This window comes from Saccopteryx bilineata, chromosome 4 (assembly GCF_036850765.1).
Source record: "Saccopteryx bilineata isolate mSacBil1 chromosome 4, mSacBil1_pri_phased_curated, whole genome shotgun sequence".
Classification (NCBI taxonomy): domain Eukaryota; kingdom Metazoa; phylum Chordata; class Mammalia; order Chiroptera; family Emballonuridae; genus Saccopteryx; species Saccopteryx bilineata.
This window is the reverse complement of record NC_089493.1, coordinates 197,892,216-197,912,681: the sequence shown is the minus strand read 5'-3', so window position 1 is coordinate 197,912,681 and position 20,466 is coordinate 197,892,216. Positions and strand designations below refer to the sequence as shown.

The following is a 20,466-nucleotide window of genomic DNA, read 5'->3' as shown; positions in this document are numbered from 1 at the left end:
GTGCCCCTTCACGGGAAAGGGGGCGGAGCAGAAGGGAAGACCGTGCCGGTCCCGTGGGAGTGCCCACTGGTGTCCGGCACGTCCTACAGGCAGCGAGCCACACGGCAAGTGTGCCGTGATCGCTGCTCCCAGTTTGCTGACGGCAGGATTCGTCTGGAAGGGGACAGGGAACCTAGGTGATAAGGAGACCCTGGTGTCTCAGGATTCGTCTGGAAGGGGACAGGGAACCTACGTGATGAGGAGACCCTGGTGTCTCTCCTAACAGACGTAGCTGGCAAATGACCTTGTCCCCGTGTCTTGGAAACCAGAGCTTACTAACCCTAAGCTGGGACCATCGGTGCTTGGACAAGGACCCCACAGGCGATGTGCTGTTGGCAGTGAGCTTGGGGCAATTGTGTGTGTGGGGGGGTGCGTCTGTAACCACGGCGATGGGAACATAGCAGGCAGCCACTAAGGAGTGAGGCAGGGGGCACGCTGGGAGTTTAACACAGAGACAGGACACGGGCCGCAGCCCCGAGAGTATCGTACTTCCTTCCTGTGGTTTCCAAACTCGCCAGCAGTGTCTGGAGACGATGGATCTGTGAACACCAAACGGGAAGGCATTCAAGATCCAGCGAGCCCAGGACGCCTGTCCCTGAAAGACCTGCCATCGGATGCCAGCAGCCACCTGCATCGAGAGGTAGGCGCCATGACTCACGCTCACGCCGACATGGGCGGGCTGAAAGACCTGCCGTCGGACGCCTGCATCGAGAGGTAGGCGCCATGACTCACGCTCACGCCGACATGGGCGGGCAGGGTCCCCTCAGTGCCCCTGGACAACTGACCCTCACCCTCTCCTCCGGCCCTGTCCTTGCTCTGGGCAGAAGGGCACCCACCTCCTCATAGTACGTCTCCATGGCGATCCTCATCTCTTCCAAGTCTGTGGTCTTCATATCGGCCTGCAGCTTGCTGGAAGCCCAAGACCAGTGTCAGCACGCACTGCCCTCACTCCCGGCAGGAGCCAGGAGGTGCCCCGGACCTCAGAGCAGGACGGACTCCAGGAGAGCCGGGCTGAGAGGGGAGGCCTGAGCGACCCGAGCCAGCTGCTGAGCTCACTTGGGACTCCTTCCAGACGGACAGGAGAGCTGTTCACGCCCACAGGGCCCTTCCAGGACGGACTGGCCACTTCCCGGGGTGGGAGCGGAGGTGACAGACTCCTGACAATGTCCTTTGCTAGTGAGAGGCTGTCATTAGAGCCGGACACCTTTGGAATAGGTGGGATCTGTGTAAATGCCAGAGAACTATTTTCCTCCTTGCACTGTCAGTATAAGTCTCCATTCTCAGCTGCTAACAGACTTTAGATAAAGGCAACTTACAGAGAAATGAAAGTTACAGAGTTCAGAATCCCGAAACAAAGAAGGGGGAACTCCTGGTTCAAGAGGAGACATGGGCAACAGACAGCAGACCTCACATTTCCTTAGCTCAACTCAAACCCCGCTAGGCAAGGCTGGGGCAGCCCCACCAGGGCAGCAGAGGACGTGCTGGTGGAAGGGGCAGTGGGGGACAAGGCTGAGGACCTGGGGTGCTTCTGTCGAGACCCACAGAGTTCAAGCCGGAGGAAGAGAGTGAGCTGCAGAGGGCTACGGAGAGAAAGCCTGTCTTCAGTGTGACAGGGACAGGAAGAGGTTAAAGGAAAATACTGCTCCTTCCTGACACCTGTAAGAGGCAACGAATAATTTCCTCTTCTTTTGGTAGAAAGATGAAGTTGGGACCAGGATGGCAGGTGGGAACTAAAGCTGCCGTCTGAGAACACGGAGACAACACTGAACTGAAATGAGGCAGGGGCACCCGCTGACCCCACGGCCGCAGGGGGACAGGGGCGCCCGCTGACCCCACGGCCGCAGGGGGACAGGGGCGCCCGCTGACCCCACGGCCGCAGGGGGACAGGGGCGCCCGCTGACCCCACGGCCGCAGGGGGACAGGGGCGCCCGCTGACCCCACGGCCGCAGGGGGACGGGGCGCCCGCTGACCCCACGGCCTCAGGGGGACAGGGGCGCCCGCTGACCCCACGGCCTCAGGGGGACAGGGGCGCCCGCTGACCCCACGGCCTCAGGGGGACAGGGGCGCCCGCTGACCCCACGGCCTCAGGGGGACAGGGGCGCCCGCTGACCCCACGGCCTCAGGGGGACAGGGGCGCCCGCTGACCCCACGGCCGCAGGGGGACAGGGGCGCCCGCTGACCCCACGGCCTCAGGGGGACAGGGGCGCCCGCTGACCCCACGGCCTCAGGGGGACAGGGGCGCCCGCTGACCCCACGGCCTCAGGGGGACAGGGGCGCCCGCTGACCCCACGGCCGCAGGGGGACAGGGGCGCCCGCTGACCCCACGGCCTCAGGGGGACAGGGGCGCCCGCTGACCCCACGGCCGCAGGGGGACAGGGGCGCCCGCTGACCCCACGGCCTCAGGGGGACAGGGGCGCCCGCTGACCCCACGGCCTCAGGGGGACAGGGGCGCCCGCTGACCCCACGGCCTCAGGGGGACAGGGGCGCCCGCTGACCCCACGGCCTCAGGGGGACAGGGGCGCCCGCTGACCCCACGGCCTCAGGGGGACAGGGGCGCCCGCTGACCCCACGGCCTCAGGGGGACAGGGATACTTGCTGACCCCACGGCCTCAGGGGGACAGGGGCACCCGCTGACCCCACGGCCTCAGGGGGACAGGGATGCCTGCTAATCCTGCAGCCTCAGGGGGGACAGGGGCACCCACTGACCCCACGGCCTCAGGGGGACAGGGATGCCTGCTAATCCTGCAGCCTCAGGGGGGACAGGGATGCCTGCTGACCCCATGGCCTCAGGGGGACAGGGATGCCCGCTAATCCTGCAGCCTCAGGGGGGATGGGCACACCCGCTGACCCGCGGCCGGGCCATACCTGATGGTGCTGTCCTTGTCTTTGCACTGCTGCTCCAGCTTCAGAATCCTCTGCTTCAGCCCGTTGATGACCTGCCATCAGAACAGCACACCTAAGGATGACCGCGTCCACGTGCACGGGCTCCTGGAGACTGACCGTCCTGCCCCGGCTACCCCGGCTACCCCTCCCAGCTGACCCTGACCGGGCAGCACCCACAAAGCCTCCCACCAGTGCACATCCGCCCTGACTGCCCTCCCTGTTGAATCACCAGCTCCTCTGCTGGACCACAGGTGCAGCCAAGAGGACGGCTGCTGTCCCACCCATGCAGGGCAGGGGTGGAGGGGGCGCCGGGCGCACATGGAGCAGCCCTCCCCTGTCCCACGCCACACTCTCCCCAGGAGGACGGCGCCTGTCCCACCCACGCAGGGCAGGGGCGGAGGGGGCGCCGGGCGCACATGGAGCAGCCCTCCCCTCAGTCACACGCCACACTCTCCCCAGGAGGACGGCGCCTGTCCCACCCACGCAGGGCAGGGGCGGAGGGGGCCCGGGCGCACATGGAGCAGCCCTCCCCTCAGTCACACGCCACACTCTCCCCAGGAGGACGCCGCCTGTCCCACCCACGCAGGGCAGGGGCGGAGGTGACCCCGGGCGCACATGGAGCAGCCCTCCCCTCAGTCACACGCCACACTCTCCCCAGGAGGACGCCGCCTGTCCCACCCACGCAGGGCAGGGGCGGAGGTGACCCCGGGCGCACATGGAGCAGCCCTCCCCTCAGTCAACGCCACACTCTCCCCAGGAGGACGGCGCCTGTCCCACCCACGCAGGGCAGGGGCGGAGGGGGCCCCGGGCGCACATGGAGCAGCCCTCCCCTCAGTCACACGCCACACTCTCCCCAGGAGGACGGCGCCTGTCCCACCCATGCAGGGCAGGGGCGGAGGTGGCCCGGGCGCACATGGAGCAGCCCTCCCCTCAGTCACAGGCCACACTCTCCCCAGGAGGACGGCACCTGTCCCACCCACGCAGGGCAGGGGCGGAGGGGGCCCGGGCGCACATGGAGCAGCCCTCCCCTGTCCCACGCCACACTCTCCCCAGGAGGACGGCCGCCTGTCCCACCCACGCAGGGCAGGGGCAGAGGGGGCCCCGGGCGCACATGGAGCAGCCCTCCCCTCAGTCCCACGCCACACTCTCCCCAGGAGGACGGCGCATATCCAGGGACAGAGATGCCAGCTGGAGCCAGTCTGCGCCGTTACAAATGCGCTTTCTGCGGGAATCCTGGTCAGCCCTGTGCACAGGTGTGGGATTTCTGCTGCCCAGATGGTGGTGACGAGTGCATGCTCCATCGCAGGACGCAGCCCCTTGGCCGGGCGATCTGGCAGCGTAACTGTGCACACACACTTCTGAGCACAGCTCTGTGGTCTCACATCCTTTAAGCACATTTTCCTGAAGGTGTCGACGCAGCGGGATTGCGGTTTGAAGGCTTCTCCTCAGTTTCCCTCCCCGATCAGGGAGCTAAAGTGTGTGCAAGGGCCCTTCTCCTGGACCTTTGGGGCCGTCCCAGAAAGAGCAGGGTGGGCACGGGGTGCCCGTCGCTCGACTCCAGTGCACCCCTGGGCCTGCGGTCTGGTTCCTGTGGCCTTTGTGTTGTTGCTTCACAGCGAGAAGCCACACACACACACACACCACACACACAGCAGGACAATGTCTTCCCCTCCAGCAATTACTGCTGGGGACCTAGGGGGCACCAGCCCCAGCCCCAGTCACTCACTGCCAAATCAATTTGGGCCAATCTCTAAAAAATGGGGATTGAAGTTCCTATTACCAGAAGCCAAGTGACATTATGCACCTGTGTGAACTCTACGAGGATTGAGTCACTATCATGCAAACACGGCTTTCTTGGGGAAACACGCCGGTTCCGTCCCAGGCACGTGAGTGCATACAAGGTGCCGTCCTCACACGGAACTGTGACCTGCTCGGTGCAGGTCAGGAGGGTCTTCGCACATCCTTGCAGGCTTTTATCACACATTTTATGTTACCAACCCCGTTAGTCACACTGTTAGCTTTGTTTCATTCTTTGCGGTCAATGCCCTCCAAATTGTATCCCTTCCAGTTTTCTTTGTAGCATTTCAGAGTTCGGAAAATTTATTTCCTTGACTTGTGTTCTGTTTATGGCGGAACTTGTTCTCCAGCTCTGATACTTTATTGCCACAGCACAAATTGTATAATGGTTCCAGTGTCCATTCCATCCTGTCTGTTACGTGCTGGTAAGTAACACAGAGAGAAGCCTGAATGTGCTTTAAGGGTTTTTCTACCCCTGCTTTGCTTGTCTTAAATCAGGCCCCTTGTTAAATATGACATGTTTTCTTAGGTGTGGTGGGTGGACAGCCCTGGGATGGCATTTTCTACAGTAGACACGCCTGCGGGCAGCGTTTTCTACAGTGGACACGCCTGTGGGCAGCGTCTTCTATAGTAGACACGCCTGCGGGCAGCATTTTATACAGTAGACACGCCTGCGGGCGGCGTCTTCTACAGCGGACACGCCTGCGGGCGGCGTCTTCTACAGCGGACACGCCTGCAGGCAGCGGCTCGGCCCCCAGGGCCCCCCGGCCCCTGCAGCAGCATCGCGAATCCCCGTGGCTCTGGGGAGGGTGGTTTCGGGACGCTCTGAGTCCTGTACCTGCTGCCCCTCCTGTGTGGGTGCGTCAGAGAAGAGACAGCTGTTTGTACACTGAGACTTCGGCAGACAGGTGACCCGTCCTGCGGGAGGTCATACTCACCCAGCTGGTCTCAGGCCTTTTCTCTGCCAGCGTCCAGGCGAAATCCGAGCCCTGTGGTGAGCAGATGGAGACACGAGAATGTGGAGTCCAGGTTCTCCCCCGCCCCGGTGTCGGTCAGGCAGCTCCTGCTCCTCCGGCCAGGGCACCCCCCCTGCAGGACCGGGGACTTACCCGGGACGGGTCCAGAAGCTGCTCTATCTGCCGGTCCTTCCTGGTGTTTTCCTCCTCCAGGCGCCGAAGCTTTGTCCTCATTAGGTCCGCATCGCCTTTCTGCACGTGCAACGCCTGCCGGGGGGGGGGGGGGGGGGGGGGGCACTGAGCAGTGCGAGACTGCGCCGTGGCCATGGGCCTCGCCCGCACGGGTCAGCCGCACCTGAGGTTGCTGGGAAAGGTAAGAAAGCTAATAACGGGCCTGACCAGGCGGTGGCACAATGGATAGAGCATCGGACTGGAACACGGAGGACCCATATTCAAGACCCCGAGGTCGCCAGCTTGCACGTGGGCTCATCTGGTTTGAGCAAAGCTCACCAGTTTGAGCCCAAGGTCGCTGGCTCGAGCAAGGGGTCACTTGGTCTGCTGTAGCCCCCGGTCAAGGCACATGTGAGAAATCAATCAATGAACAACTAAGGTGTCGCAACAAAGAATTGGTGCTTCTCATCTCTCTTTTCCTGTCTGTCCCTCTCTGTCTCTGTCACAACAAAAACAAGAAGAGGAAGCTAATAAAAGAGCTCTGCTTCTGAAACAGGGGGGCTCTCGTTTTCCCCATCCTGCTGCTCTCGTAGCTCTGGGCGTTGTGGGGAACAGCAGACCAGCCGAGACCTCAGAGGTTCCTGAAACTCCCTTGTCACCACACGTACCCTGCATGGGGTACCAGCCTGGACAGCCAGTGGGCACAGCCGAGAAAAGCCTCCTCCCTCTAACAGGGAAGGGGCAGCTGAACACGGCAGAGAACACACAGGCGAGAACTGCTGCCCCCCCAGCAGACAGAGCCCGCCAGCAGAGGCCGGACGGGGAGGCCAGACGTCCTCCACCAGACAGGCTGTAGCGGCTGCCCCGCCCTCCTCCTGGGGGAGGTGTCGGTGGTCAGAGGGGGCCCACTAGAGGGCCAGGGCTTTCCATTGTCCGATGGCAATGAAGCCACACACACACACACAAAACAACACAGGGAGGCTTAAATCCTAACCTATCAACAATTACACTAAAGGTAAACGATCTGAACAGGGCAGAGAGAAGACAGAGATTGCAGAGTAGATTAAGAACATGACCCAACCACACGCTGTCCAAGAAACCCGTCTTAAACAATGAGAGAGGTGGGTCGAAAGTAAAAGGCTGAGAAAGAAATGCTACTGAAATGTGAAACTAGAGTAAGGAGGAAGCTCTATTAGTGGCAGATAAGGCAGACTTAAGAGAACAGAAAATTACCAGCTCAGAGAACAATGTTCCACAAAGATCATAAGGGTCAATCCATCAAGAAGACAGCCACCCCAGTGTGTACCCACCAAACAACAGGGCTGCACACATGGGAAGCCCAGTGGACAGAACTGAGAGGGAGGCGGGAAAGTGTGCAATTGAGATGGAGATCTCAGCGCCCTTCCCTCAACAAGTGACAGACAGCCAGACAGGCCGTGAAGGTGCAGAAGTCAACACCACCGGCCCCAGCAGGTCCTAACTGACGCTTACGGAACACTCGCCTCTCTTCAAACGCCCACGGGACATACACAAACAGGGACCACAGCCGGGCCTCAGAAACCTCAGCAGATTCAAAAAATGGGGTGAAATCACACTGAGTGTCTGTGGCCACAGTGGGATCGAACGAGAGGTCATCAACAACCAAAATAACAGGGAAACCTTTAAACTCTTAGAAACGAAACAACACAATCCCAAATCACCACAAGGCAGAGTCCTGAGGGAAATGACATCAGGAAGTGACAACACGCGGGAACCTGTAGGACACAGCGAAGCAGCTCCGAGGGGGACACTGTGGGCAGAGGCAGCAGCCGGACAGGTCCGAGGAGGGCAAGGTCTCACACCATGTGGCCCCACCCACGTGACGTCACCAAGATGCCAAACACGGAGCTGGAGGGACTGCCAGGGGCCGCGGGGCTGAGGGACGGCGGCAGGGAGGGCTCTGAGGCCCAAGTGCCCATCTGGACGGCAGCGGTGGTGACACGAGCCCACGCGTGGTGACACACGGTACGGCTGTCACTTCCCCGGTGTAGACGCTGCTTCGTGGGACAGAAGAGGTAAGCGGCGGGGGTGACTGGGTGAGGGAGGGCACAGGGACCTCTCTGTACTATCTCTGCAGCTTCCCGGGAACCTATGATGTCGGAAGCCGATCGACTGCTGGCTGACAAGGTCACAGCAGGAGAAGATCCACATCCACAACTGCTGACTGACAAAGTCACAGCAGAGAAGACCAATGGTTGCTGGTTGACAAAGTCACAGCAGAGAAGACCAATGGCTGCTGGTTGACAAAGTCACAGCAGAGAAGACCAATGGCTGCTGGTTGACAAAGTCACAGCAGAGAAGACCAATGGCTGCGGGTTGACAAAGTCACAGCAGAGAAGACCAATGGCTGCTGGTTGACAAAGTCACCGCAGTGAAGACCAATGGCTGCTGGTTGACAAAGTCACAGCAGAGAAGACCAATGGCTGCTGGTTGACAAAGTCACAGCAGAGAAGACCAATGGCTGCTGGTTGACAAAGTCACAGCAGAGAAGACCAATGGCTGCTGGTTGACAAAGTCACAGCAGAGAAGACCAATGGCTGCGGGTTGACAGAGTCACCGCAGTGAAGACCAATGGCTGCGGGTTGACAGAGTCACCGCAGTGAAGACCAATGGCTGCTGGATGACAAAGTCACCGCAGTGAAGACCAATGGCTGCTGGTTGACAAAGTCACTGCAGAGAAGACCAATGGCTGCGGGTTGACAAAGTCACAGCAGAGAAGACCAATGGCTGCTGGTTGACAAAGTCACAGCAGAGAAGACCAATGGCTGCTGGTTGACAAAGTCACAGCAGAGAAGACCAATGGCTGCTGGTTGACAAAGTCACAGCAGAGAAGACCAATGGCTGCTGGTTGACAAAGTCACCTCAGAGAAAAGGCACAACAATACTTCCCCCTTTGACCTTTTGAATTAATTTGGCCTTATATCCCCCCTTTTCTGGGTGTGTGCTATCATTGATGGCACAGGGATAATAGTACCGTGCTTTCCCTGTAGATTCGTAGTAATGTCTTTGGAAATGAGATAGAGGGTGTTAGTTCCACAGAAAAGCCTGTAAGCCCCTTGAACTGGGCTCATAGACATAAGAGGCTAGCTATGATATCCCTCGTAAAGGGTTAAGCTTGTAGAAGAATTCCTTCTTATTAATCATGTTAGAAAAAATAGATTGTGACTTATGAATAGGTAGGAAACAGTAACTATACACAGAAGCACCTTTCAGCCTTCACTTAATTCATTACTTTACCTCCCTAGCCTTTTCATGTGGTAGAGTAGAGAAACTTTCCTTTCTTCTTGCATACCTGACCTGCAGGTGGTGGAACACTCTAAGAAGAATAAAGTTAGAACTTAACTAGTGTATGAATATAGTAAATAAATAAAATTTGACTAGACAATAGAATCTTAGGTAAGGTAGAGTTATTAATCAGTACTGACCTTTTAGAAGTTTGTACCAATGTTGTTATTGCTGCTCAAGTTATTGTATAACTGTACTTTGAATGACTTACCACCTGATTTATAGCTTATAGAAATGAATTAACTGTTACCTAGAAATATGTAACCATAGTGAAACAAAAACAATTATTAATCAATGTATTCTGAATACCATGTGATTGTAACTTAGTGTATGTGTATAAAAATAAAGCTAGACCAGCATTTGGCAGAGATGCCTGGCAGTGAATGTTAAAGAGAAAAAGGAATCCGGCTCTCTCACTCGATTCGTGCCAACGCCGTCTCTTCTTGTGGGACCCCTGGATTCCCCCCTGGGTTGGACTCCGGCACTATGACAATTTCAGAACAAGTTTTTCACCAAGGCCGACGTGGGCTGCTCTCTCACTGTACGCTGGGCACCGTGCAGAAGCACTTCCTTGGGTTATTTTACTGAATTCGCAATGACAACCCTATGACATGGAACTATCATCACCCCCATTTTTCAATGGGAAACTGAGGCATCACCTTAGAAAAACCCCTCTTGATGCTCAGGACCCCAGAGCAACAGCGTCTACTGAAAACGCAGCTGTCTTCTCCGAGCGCAGGAGCCTGTGCTGTTTCCAGCTGGAAGCCCAGGATGGAGGTGTGAATGGAGTCAGTACAGTTTTACCCAGAGCCTTCCCAGGGCGTTTACTGCAACAAATACTCAGTGTGGGGACCCGCAGAGTTTATTTCTTAGGGCCTCCAAACCACAATAACAATTTTCTCTACAGGGCCCCTAATAGTCATCCCACATTTGTTTAAAATCTCTGGGGACGGGAGTGTGCGGATTCAGTGGGCAGCATGTTCACTGCGAGGCAGCCCTGTGGACGGGCATCCCTCTGGGCCGACAGAGAAGTGTGAGTTGCACAGAGGTGCCCAGCCCGGTGCCCCTCAGGTGCCATGGCTGCCCGCCTCCTCGTTACACTCTGGGCGTGCTGGCTGCCAACGCCCTGCTTAGCCTCCGGTACACAGACTGACCACAGTCCCAGCCAACTAACATTATGGAAGAGAATGGACCCTGGTCATTTCTGCAGGGGTGCAATTATATGTGTGGCTATTAAAGACCGGTGTGGCAACGGTTGTGATGAAGATGATGAGGGTGGTGATCAATCTCAGTGCGATTTACACTCTAGGGGGAGGGAGACAGCGTGGGAGGCAAATAACCTGGATGGAAGTCCTGGTCCTGCTCCTGGTTAACCTGGGACAGACCACGAACGTCTCTGAGTCTCAAGGTCATCGCCTCATAATAGGTGTAACCTATGTCACAGAGCTCATAGAGGTCAGCTGAGACAGGGCATGTGAAATGTCCCAGAATACTGAAGAAATACACAAACAGGAGGCTATGGGCACGAGGCCACCGAATGACCGTAGGTGTCCTAACACACAGGGACTCAGACGGTGCCCTCGTCCTCCCCGGCGTTCGCAGAGAAGCAGAGTGCAGGTACCGGGCCTTCCTTCGCCAGGGTCCGCAGCCCGGGTGCAAGCCCAACGTCAGCCTAACGTGGCTCTGTCCCGGCACAGACCCTGACTGTCCCGTCCACTGGTGGGAAGGCTGTCGCTGCTTAACATCAACAAAGAACGGACAGAAACAGTACCTTCTTCAACCCGATGATCTCATCATACATGTCTTCCTTCTCTCTGTAGACAGGGGTCCCTGGGACGTGACCTGGAGGAAGACACACAAGCCACAAGCCTCTTAGAAGACCTGAAAAAGAGAAAAAATTCTTGGCTATATCTTAAGAAAAATCTGGGAGTTGATAAGATTTTTCTTAAAAAAAAAAAAGCAGAAATATTTCAGTTTTTTTAGATTGATTAGGTCCTGTCCCCAGAAGGAAGCAGAAAACGGCGGTGATGTGGCGGGAAGAGAGAGAGAACGCAGGACGGGAACACAAGATGTGAATGCAGCCGGGGTGCAGGCGGGAATGCAAGATGTGAACGCGGCCGGGCCGTAGGTGGGAACGCAGCCAGGCGTGAATGCGGCCGGGGCGCAGGCGGGAACGCGGCTGGGCCGCAGGCGGGAACGCGGCCGAGGCCACAGGGCGGGTCAGAGCGGGGAGTCAAGGACTAGTGATGTGTTTCGATTTTAAACAGCAAACAAAACAAAAGACAAACAATGCTCCCAGCAGATGACGCCCATTCCGATGCCCAAACTGTGCACTTGGGTTCCCTGACACTAACACATCAGGACTCGAAGGTATTTGAGCTTAACTACAACTCTTAGCGTCAACAAGACTCCATGTTTAGGGAGGCAGGGACAAGGGAGGCCTGGGATGATGGCACTGTCCACCTTGTCACTGTCTACCTTAGGGATGCCACTTCCCGGGGCAGGGGAGGGGACATGGACATTCAGGGTCTCTGTCCTCTGGACACTCGTACAGGAAGCCCCAGATCTCACCCCGATCTGTGGTCACGCCTGTCGCCCGCCCCACACTCACCGTTGCTGGCAGAACGCCGGAGGTTGGACCTCTTCATCCTCAGCGCCTCCGCCAGGTAGTCGGGAGAGCTGCTGGGGGCGTGGGGGCAGGCGCGCTCCAGGGGGAGGGCTGACTTCAGGGGTTGGGTCAGACTCCCTGCTTGGAAGGTGCGTATGGGTTTAATACGGCCGGTATGAGCAAAGGACCATGGAGGCTTTGCCTGTAATAATCAATCTCCTGGCGTGAAGAAAGCATGTCCATCGGGAGGCTGCGGCTGTCAGCGGTGACCAAGGGTTACGACAGCTGGCTCTCAGAAACAGGAGAGCCCTGACGTCCGCCTCGGCCGCGCCCGTGGGCAAGGGTTCCCGTCACGGCCGGTTTCCAGCTGCCAGTGTGCTGTCCAGCAGCTCACAAAATCCCCAGCAACCTAACAGCTCTGCAAGCCAGGGGCGCTGGCTCCACACGGCGCCACCAGCAGGGCCAACGTTAGACGCAGAGGGACGGTCACACACGCAAACCTCCAGAAACCAGGCTCATGTGCCACGTAAGAGCTAGGAGGCCCAACGTCCTCCAGACAGGGGTTTCCAACCGCAGCAGGGTGGGCAGCTCTTTCGCGGGCCGGCACAAAAGTTTTGGCTGACTGGAAGTGGTCCGCAGATACGTGGTTGAAAACTACTGTTCAAGAAGATTCATAAAAATCTTCCCAACAAGTCTGATTAAAAACGAACTCAAACTGCCGCCCGCAATGTCTGCCGCCCCCCTCTTGAGCCAGGAAGGTCTCTCTGGGGGACCCGCGTACCTTGCTTTGAGCTGCCCGGCCACAGCTTCCGGGGGGCTGAGGGCATTCTGCTATCGAGGGGCACGCTCGCTGTGGTCCGCAGAGATCGCCAGGACGTCACTTTTCTCGGTTTAGAGTGATACGGCGACTCTGAAAGCCAGTAATGGTTTTAGAGGGGCAAACTACCCAAGCCCCCTTAACCCACGTGCTTTAGGACAAAAATGGTAAGACAAAATATTCACAAGGGCACAACAACTCTTGATAAAACCATTCTGACAAAAACAAAAAGTATGATTTTGATATGTAAACATTCTTATGTTTGTTCAAATTTTATTATAAAGAAATAACATAATGGGAAGTTTATTTAAAAATATGAATATGTAGCACCTGACCAGTAGGGGTGCAGTGGACAGAGCATTGACTGTAACACTGAGGACCCAGGTGTGAAACCCCGAGGTCGCCAGCTTGAGCATGGCCTCGCCAGCTTGAGCGTAGGGGTCACCGACTTGAGCGTGGGGTCATCGACATGACCCCATGGTCACTGGCTTGAGCCCAAAGGTCGCTGGTTTGAGCAAGGGGTCACTGGCTTGGCTTGAGCCCCTGGTCAAGGCACGTATAAGAAGCAATCAATGAACAACTAAAGTGATGCAACTCCAAGTTGATGCTTCTCATCTCTCTCCCTTCCTGTCTCTGTCTCAACATATATATATATATATACATATATATGTCATAATTCTACCAACATTACAATATTTAATTCCCCATTCAACTTTTTCCAGATACACATATATTTTTACATAGTTGCCAACATAGTAAATGCAACTTTGTATATTTTATACTTAAACATGTAAATATTTTTTCACATTGCTAGGTACTATACTAAGTAACAACATTTAGAACTTACTACTAAACCATCTAGAGGAAATAAAAACAATTATACCTTTCCAGGGTGTTTTTGAGTTTGTCATCAAAACAAGGGAAAGGTTTAAAAAATATTTTTTAGTCAGGGATTTCATCTCTTTAATTTTGTAAAATGTAACAAATTTATGCAAAAACTATGTATTTATAAAACATGACTATATTTCTTTCTTTTTTTTTTTTTAAGTGAGAGGAGGGGAGATAAGAGAGACAGACTCTTGCATGCACCCCCGGTCTGGGGCTGATGCTCAAATCAATCGAGCCACTGGCTGCGGGACGGGAAGAGGGAGAAGGGGGAGAGGGAGGGGAACAGAAGCAGATGGTCACTTCTCATGTGTGCCCTGATCTGGGATCAATCTTGAAATGTCCACAGGCCGGGTCAACGTTCTATCCACTGAAGCTAACTGCCAGGGCCTGAGTTTTCAAAGAACAAAACACTCTGGGTCTCTCCCAGAACAGCAGGAAGGCACAACCTCTAAAAACCATCTTCTGAGTGAGACTGGAGACTCACAGGATGGGCGCCTGGTCCTACTCACTCGGTGCTGTGGGAGGAGGCTTGTGGGAACTGTTCCTCTTTGCTTTCTGAAAGAAGGAAGAAACAAAGAACAGCGTGTTGAGCCTCCTCAGGCAGCCCCCGGCCCCAGGCACAACGCACTGGCGGGTCAGAGCGGTGGCGAGTGTGAGGACAGCGAGGGAGGAGACTGACTCAGCAGGGACCACGCAGGGTCCGAGGAAAGCAAGGGACACGGGGCCCACCGTGCGCCAGGCTGAGCGGGGCTCCCCAGAGTCCTGGTGGCACTAGTCACAGCGCAGACGACACGGGGCCCCCGCCTGTGCCAGGCTGAGCGGGGTGCCCCAGGGTCCTGGTGACACTAGTCACAGTGCAGACGACACGGGGCCCACCGTGCGCCAGGCTGAGCGGGGCTCCCCAGGGTCCTGGTGGAACTAGTCACAGTGCAGACGACACGGGGCCACCGTGCACCAGGCTGAGCACAGTGTTCCCAGGGTCCTGGTGACACTAGTCACAGTGCAGATGACACGGGGCCCACCGTGCGCCAGGCTGAGCGGGGCTCCCCAGGGTCCTGGTGACACTAGTCACAGCGCAGACAACACAGGGCCCACCGTGCGCCAGGCTGAGCGGGGCTCCCCAGGGTCCTGGTGACACTAGTCACAGCACAGATGACACAGGGCCCCCCGCCTGCGCCAGGCTGAGCGGGGTTCCCCAGGGTCCTGGTGACACTAGTCACAGTGCAGACGACACGGGGCCACCGTGCGCCAGGTTGAGCGGGGCTCCCCAGGGTCCTGGTGACACTAGTCACAGCACAGACGACACGGGGCCACCGTGCGCCAGGTTGAGCGGGGCTCCCCAGGGTCCTGGTGACACTAGTCACAGCACAGACCTGGAGGGTGTGGGACCCTCAATCCGGACTGAAGACCCTGTGGTGGTGCACCCGCCCACCCCCTTGTCCTCAGGCCTGGAGGGCAGGGCTGGAACTGGCCCCAAGGGCGGACTCAGCCCGCTGAAGCCCCGTGAACAGGGCGAGGAGGGCAGGGCCGGTGGAGGAGCCGGCCTGTTCAGAGGACTGTCGGGGGTAAGAAGGATGCCCAAGGCAGAGCTGGCCCCACTGACGGGGCGGTCCCTCCTTGAGGTCCTGTGGGCAGGGAATGACACGCCCTCCCGCTGTTTCCTCATCTGCTTCACCCCAGACAGACCCCTCTCCTGGGCTTCCAGCAGAGGCACTGATCTGTCCCTAACAAACTGGATTTCACCCAGACACCTTGGGCCCATGCCCTCACCAGGGTGGAGGGACAATTCCTATCCCTGCAGTGGCCCTCACGCCACACAATGGACTGTGAAGCTGCCCCGAGCCCACAGAGCTGGGGACAGTGGAGGTTTGCCTGTATCAGACACGCTTGATGGGCTGCAGTTTGGCTGGAATTCTCCCGGCTGGAAGGTGGCTTGCTTCTCTCTCTATTAGCACAGTTAGCAGGCCTCACTTTCCAAATAAACCCCAAGGGTCGAGAAGTGGCCGAAGGGTGGCTTTGGACCCCAGACCTGCCCAACCTGCTGCCTGTGCTTCCTCGGGCCAGCGCCCGCCTGGGGACCTGTACCAGCCAGGAGGTCACTGTGCAGCTGCAGAAAGCGTCCTTTCTCCCACAGCTGCTCTGTCCTCCTCACCCTGAGCCCTGCTTCCTCCCTTTATGTGTCAGAGTTCTGGGGGGGGGGGGGGAGGTGAGCCTAAACCTCATGCCCAATAGGAACTTGCCATCTGTACTCTGCTCAGGACTGATTTCTAGATAAAAGCTTTAAAATTATCATCCCAGTTATGTTGGAAGACTTGTCACTTTTGAAATGCTGAGTAGCACCTGGAATTTGTATTCTGGGTCCAAACAGAGCCGTGGCAGGGAGCACCCCGCTGCACACGCGTGGGTACCGTGTGGGAGGGAAATCACTCACCCCTGGGGACACCCGGTGGCCTCCCAGCCACACTCACCGTCTCAGAGTCGGAGTCAAAGGTAATCACAGATAGACTGTCATCTCCCTGCAGAATGAGAGGCAAACACTGAAACTTCGAGGCACCTGCTTGGCTCCCAACAGTCACACTCTCTCTCACACACACACACACACACACACACACACACACACACAGTAATAGCCCATCCACACTGCTGAGGCAGAAATCCAGAAACCCCGACCCGGAGTAAACTCGGAACATTGGCAGCAGGCCGCTCAGGTGTGTCAGAAGACGGATGGGGACACTACAAACACTCCTCCCCTCGGGCTGCTCTGGTCTGTCATCATCACAACCTAAGAAGCTACTTTTCAAAGAGGAAGGAGCAGCAGCTGAGGTTGTACAGACAATGAGCAGGCCTTCCAGATGGGGCAGGAGCCTGTGCCTTGAAGGACAAGCAGGAAACTTCAGCTGCTCCCAGGGGCCAGCTGCACGGGAGCCCTCCCCGGAGTGAGCTCCGCTGAGCACTGCCAAAGGGAGCAAGGTTCCCTTTGCCTGGAACCTTCCAGAAGCTTCCCGCTGGTCCCTGAATAAAATTCAGACTTCCTTTCTGCATGGTTTGCAAGGCTCTCTGTGGTCAGGCCCGTCCACGCCCTCTCTCCTGAGGACAGACCCCAGTGACTTTCTTTTTTTTTTTTTTTGCATTTTTCTGAAGCTGGAAACAGGGAGAGACAGTCAGACAGACTCCCGCATGCGCCCGACCGGGATCCACCCGGCACGCCCACCAGGGGCAACGCTCTGCCCATCCTGGGCGTCGCCATGTTGCGACCAGAGCCACTCTAGCGCCTGAGGCAGAGGCCACAGAGCCATCCCCAGCGCCCGGGCCATCTTTGCTCCAATGGAGCCTTGGCTGCAGGAGGAGAAGAGAGAGAGAGGAAGACGCGGCGGAGGGGTGGAGAACCAAATGGGCGCTTCTCCTGTGTGCCCTGGGCAGGAATTGAACCTGGGTCCTCCGCACGCTAGGCCGACGCTCTACCGCTGAGCCAACCGGCCAGGGCAGACCCCAGTGACTTTCTTCAAGGCCCTGGAGCACGCTGCAGCTTCCCAGCTTCCCGCCCCAGGAGCTTTGCACCGGCTGGTCCCTCTGCTCCAGATCCTCCAGCACTTGGGGGAATTGCCCAGAGCAACTGTTCCTGACACCCAATCTAAGCAGCCCTTCCAACCCACCTCTGTCGCAGGCCCCTCGCTTTCGGACAAGGCTCAGTGATCTGTTGATCGCCTCGTTCTCCCCCTGCTGGAATGCAGCTAATCCGCAGACATCCAGCAGGGAAACCTCGGCGCCAAAAACACTGGGTAGAGAGGGAGGGCTGAGCGACGGCCCTTCTCCCAGCTCCTCCGGGAAGCCTTCTCTGATCAGTGCTGGGCAGGGCCCTGTTCTGAGCCTTGAGTTCCCTCCCTCACACCCGGGATGGCTCCGCTACTGGACCCAGTCCCTTGCCTCGCCCGGGAGACACCGGGTGGGCGGGCATTTATTTACACAGTCACCCGGCGGGCCGCGATCGATGGCACCGCACACACCTGGCCTCGCAGGCGCCGAAGCGAGAGCGCTGCGTCCAGGAGGGCTTCCTGGAAGCGGCGGCCTGGGCCAGGGCGGGCGGGGTCCAGAGGCGCTGGAGGCTGGGCGAGCGGCGCCGAGGTCCGGCCGGCCGCACGCACGCGGACGGGGGCCGGAGGTCCGCTCTTATGCGGTAACAATCATGGCAGCTGTCACCGGCGGCCGCCGGCCATCCGCCCCATCCTCCGGCCCGCGCCCCGGCCGGCAGACCCTGCGAGCTGGAGGAAGCAAGGAGGCCCGCCCGCGCGCCCACACGCTTACCGTCTCCGAGGCCAGATCCCCGGTGCCCAGCGACATGGTGGCGATGCTGCGGGCGCCACGGTCCGGTCCGGTTCTGGGGCTCCGCGGGCCGCCCGGCGGCCTGCAGCCTCTGGACCCGCCCTCGCGCCCGCTGCGACCCCGCTGCCATGGCAACCACGCCGGCCCGCGGAGCCCCGGATGTGGCTCGCCAGGCCGACCTGCGCATGCACGTGCGCGTGCGCGTGCGCGTGCGCCGCAACACTCGCGGGCCGACCGGTCGCCCTCCCGGCGGTGTGGGCCGGAGAGAAGCCCGTTGAGCTGAACAGGTAGCCGCCGGCGCTGAACAAATTTGCAGGCTGCATCCGCGTCCTTCCTCTCTACAGGCTCCGCTGGTCACCAGAGCAGGACACGACTAAGTATTTATTAGGTTCACGCTGAAAGGCGCAGGGGCTGGTGCCCTGGCACAGGCAGGCTGCCAGCTCTGAACGTCTGGAGACGTTCAGAAAATCCTCCTCCTTGACCCCCCGTCCTTAGGCTCTAGGGTTCTGATCCAGCCACAGGGACCAGAACAAAAGAATAGTCTGTACTGTGCTCCATGCGTATGACGAACTTCATTTGTTATCATTATCAGCGAGGATGATTTGCTCTTTCTCTTCATACAGGTGTCCAAGCGCAGATACTCTGTTTCCGCCCCCTTGCCTTATTTTTCCAGTCACCTGACGTTGATCATCTATCTACGGGAGCATTCCATATCTGGACTGTCCGCTTTGTGGGGCAAGGGCTTTGATTTGCTCACTGCTTGTTGTGTGTCCCTCCCTTGAAACAAGGTCTGGTACACACAGCAGGTGCTTGATCAACAGGTAGTTGAGGTACACAGCAAGTCACACGACTTCTCTGGGCCTCTATTTTCTGTGCCGGCTCTGCAGTGAAGAAGAGGGCTGTCGGGAGGCTGCAATGAGTCCACCTCTGTTAGGTGCTCAGGCCGGTTGCTTGTTTTAGAGTGACTGCAATGAGGGCCCGTGTTATTATTATGATGTGGTGACCACAGCAATGAGCCCTCCCTCCAAGTGGCGCAGTGTACTCTAGCAAAGGGAATGCCTGGCAGGTTCGAGAGCTCTAGTTCTGGCGCCAGCACCTGTACTATGGGACTACTACCGGTTCTCAGTTTCCTCAGCTGTATCACAAAGGGGGTGAGCCACTCGGGGATGGTCCCAGGAGCAGGCAAGGCTGAGCTGGTTAGCGGTCAGGAGCCCAGGTTTTGCCGCCTTGCTGTGGTCTCCTTGCCTGTCGCTGTCACTAAAGGAGAGAACAGAAGTGAAACTCAGCACAGTGCCCGATACACAGTAACCACCTCCAACAATGGAAGCTACCAGGCAGCCCTTTGCAGCTAGCTAGCTAGTCCGACTACTTGAATGGCATTTAAAACAGCAAATTTTAATTTCTTCTGAAATAATCCACTTACTCACTGGCACGCCTCCTCTGCTCTCTGAAGCCCTGTTTCCCGAGTGCTGTCAGGAAGGAGCTGCACCCTGATATCTGGTTCTTTATTTAGATGTTCTCTGGTGCATCCTAAGAGAAAAGAAACTCTATGCTCTTCCCTGAGCCACCACCAGAGTTGTTTATAAAAGATGAATCTTTCCAGGCCACTCACCTGCTCAACAACTTGCATTTGCTTCCTCAGGGTGTTGTCTGTGTGGCACACCAGGGCTTTCTAAACCGAAGGGTTACGTAGTAAATCACGTATGCACGCGTACCTCGCCCACTCCCGGGGCTGCGCAAACTCCCTGTCCTCCCTGAACCCGCTGTTTCGATTATTTTCTCTCATGTTATTATAGAGACAGTACCTTTCTGCGACTTTTTATCTGCCGTTCCAAATTCTAAAAACTTCTGAAAACTTTCGTAACTCACATTGTTGGCAAAAACCTGTCCTGACTTTCAATTCATTCGTCAACAGCAATCTGCGTTGAGGCGGTCTAGTGTTTGTGCCACGCGCAGTGTATGTTAGTGTGATTCCCTGCACAACTGTAAATGCATTGCATTATGGGGTGCAGCATCAGACCTTGCTGGGATTGTCATCTCTTACCCAGCCTGTGTGTACCGCATAACTTTCCTAAAATCTGAACTCCTCTGAGATCTGAACCATTTGTCCTCAGAAATTTCTGGTAAGGAATTGTGGGCCTTATGATGTATATATAGTATTCGGCTCTGGAGCCAGACTGTCTGGGTCCAAATCCAAGCAGTGCCAGCTCACTCGCTGTGAGACCTCAGGAATGAGCCTCAGTTTCCTCATCGGAGGGGATGGCCATAGTACCCGCCCTCCTAGAGTTGCTGTAGGATCACCCAAGTTTATATTTAAATGAAGCACTTAGCACAGTGCTAGCTAAGAGATTCCCCCTTCCCAGGACTTACTGAATCAGGGGAACACTGACACCCCCATTTTACAAGAAGGAATCCCCAGTTCAGAGAATGTAACAGTGCAGTTCAAACTTTCTCACCCAAGTGGTTTGAAGAGGCCCGGAGGGTGAGGATCAGGAAGAGTGGTTGTCCGAAGTGGTTTCCCCTATCAAAATGAATGTTTTTGTTTGTTTGTTTGTTTGTTTTTTTCATTTTTCTGAAGCTGGAAACGGGGAGAGACAGTCAGACAGACTCCCGCATGCGCCCGACCGGGATCCACCCGGCACGCCCACCAGGGGCGACGCTCT

The 20,466-nt window shown here is 57.1% G+C and overlaps 1 protein-coding gene across 4 annotated transcripts in view; it reads right to left on the bottom strand.

Annotated features, from left to right (window-relative positions):
• IQCE (IQ motif containing E) overlaps positions 1 to 17,934 on the bottom strand; it is a 37,834-nt gene extending 19,900 nt beyond the window's left edge. For 2 of the 4 annotated variants that reach the window (XM_066273496.1, XM_066273497.1), the window contains exons 1-11: positions 17,786 to 17,934; positions 15,952 to 15,999; positions 13,993 to 14,038; positions 12,560 to 12,688; positions 11,782 to 11,916; positions 10,942 to 11,012; positions 5,829 to 5,942; positions 5,658 to 5,708; positions 2,905 to 2,975; positions 876 to 948; positions 529 to 578 (exon numbers count right to left, since the gene is read on the bottom strand). In XM_066273496.1, coding sequence (XP_066129593.1) covers positions 529 to 578; positions 876 to 948; positions 2,905 to 2,975; positions 5,658 to 5,708; positions 5,829 to 5,942; positions 10,942 to 11,012; positions 11,782 to 11,916; positions 12,560 to 12,688; positions 13,993 to 14,038; positions 15,952 to 15,999; positions 17,786 to 17,821 — 824 coding nt within the window. In that variant the 5' untranslated portion in view covers positions 17,822 to 17,934. Of the gene's footprint in view, positions 1 to 528; positions 579 to 875; positions 949 to 2,904; positions 2,976 to 5,657; positions 5,709 to 5,828; positions 5,943 to 10,941; positions 11,013 to 11,781; positions 11,917 to 12,559; positions 12,689 to 13,967; positions 14,039 to 15,951; positions 16,000 to 17,785 lie in introns of those variants that run through there. The other 2 variants (XM_066273498.1, XM_066273499.1) reach the window with 2 other exon arrangements.
• Positions 17,935 to 20,466: the final 2,532 nt, after the last annotated feature.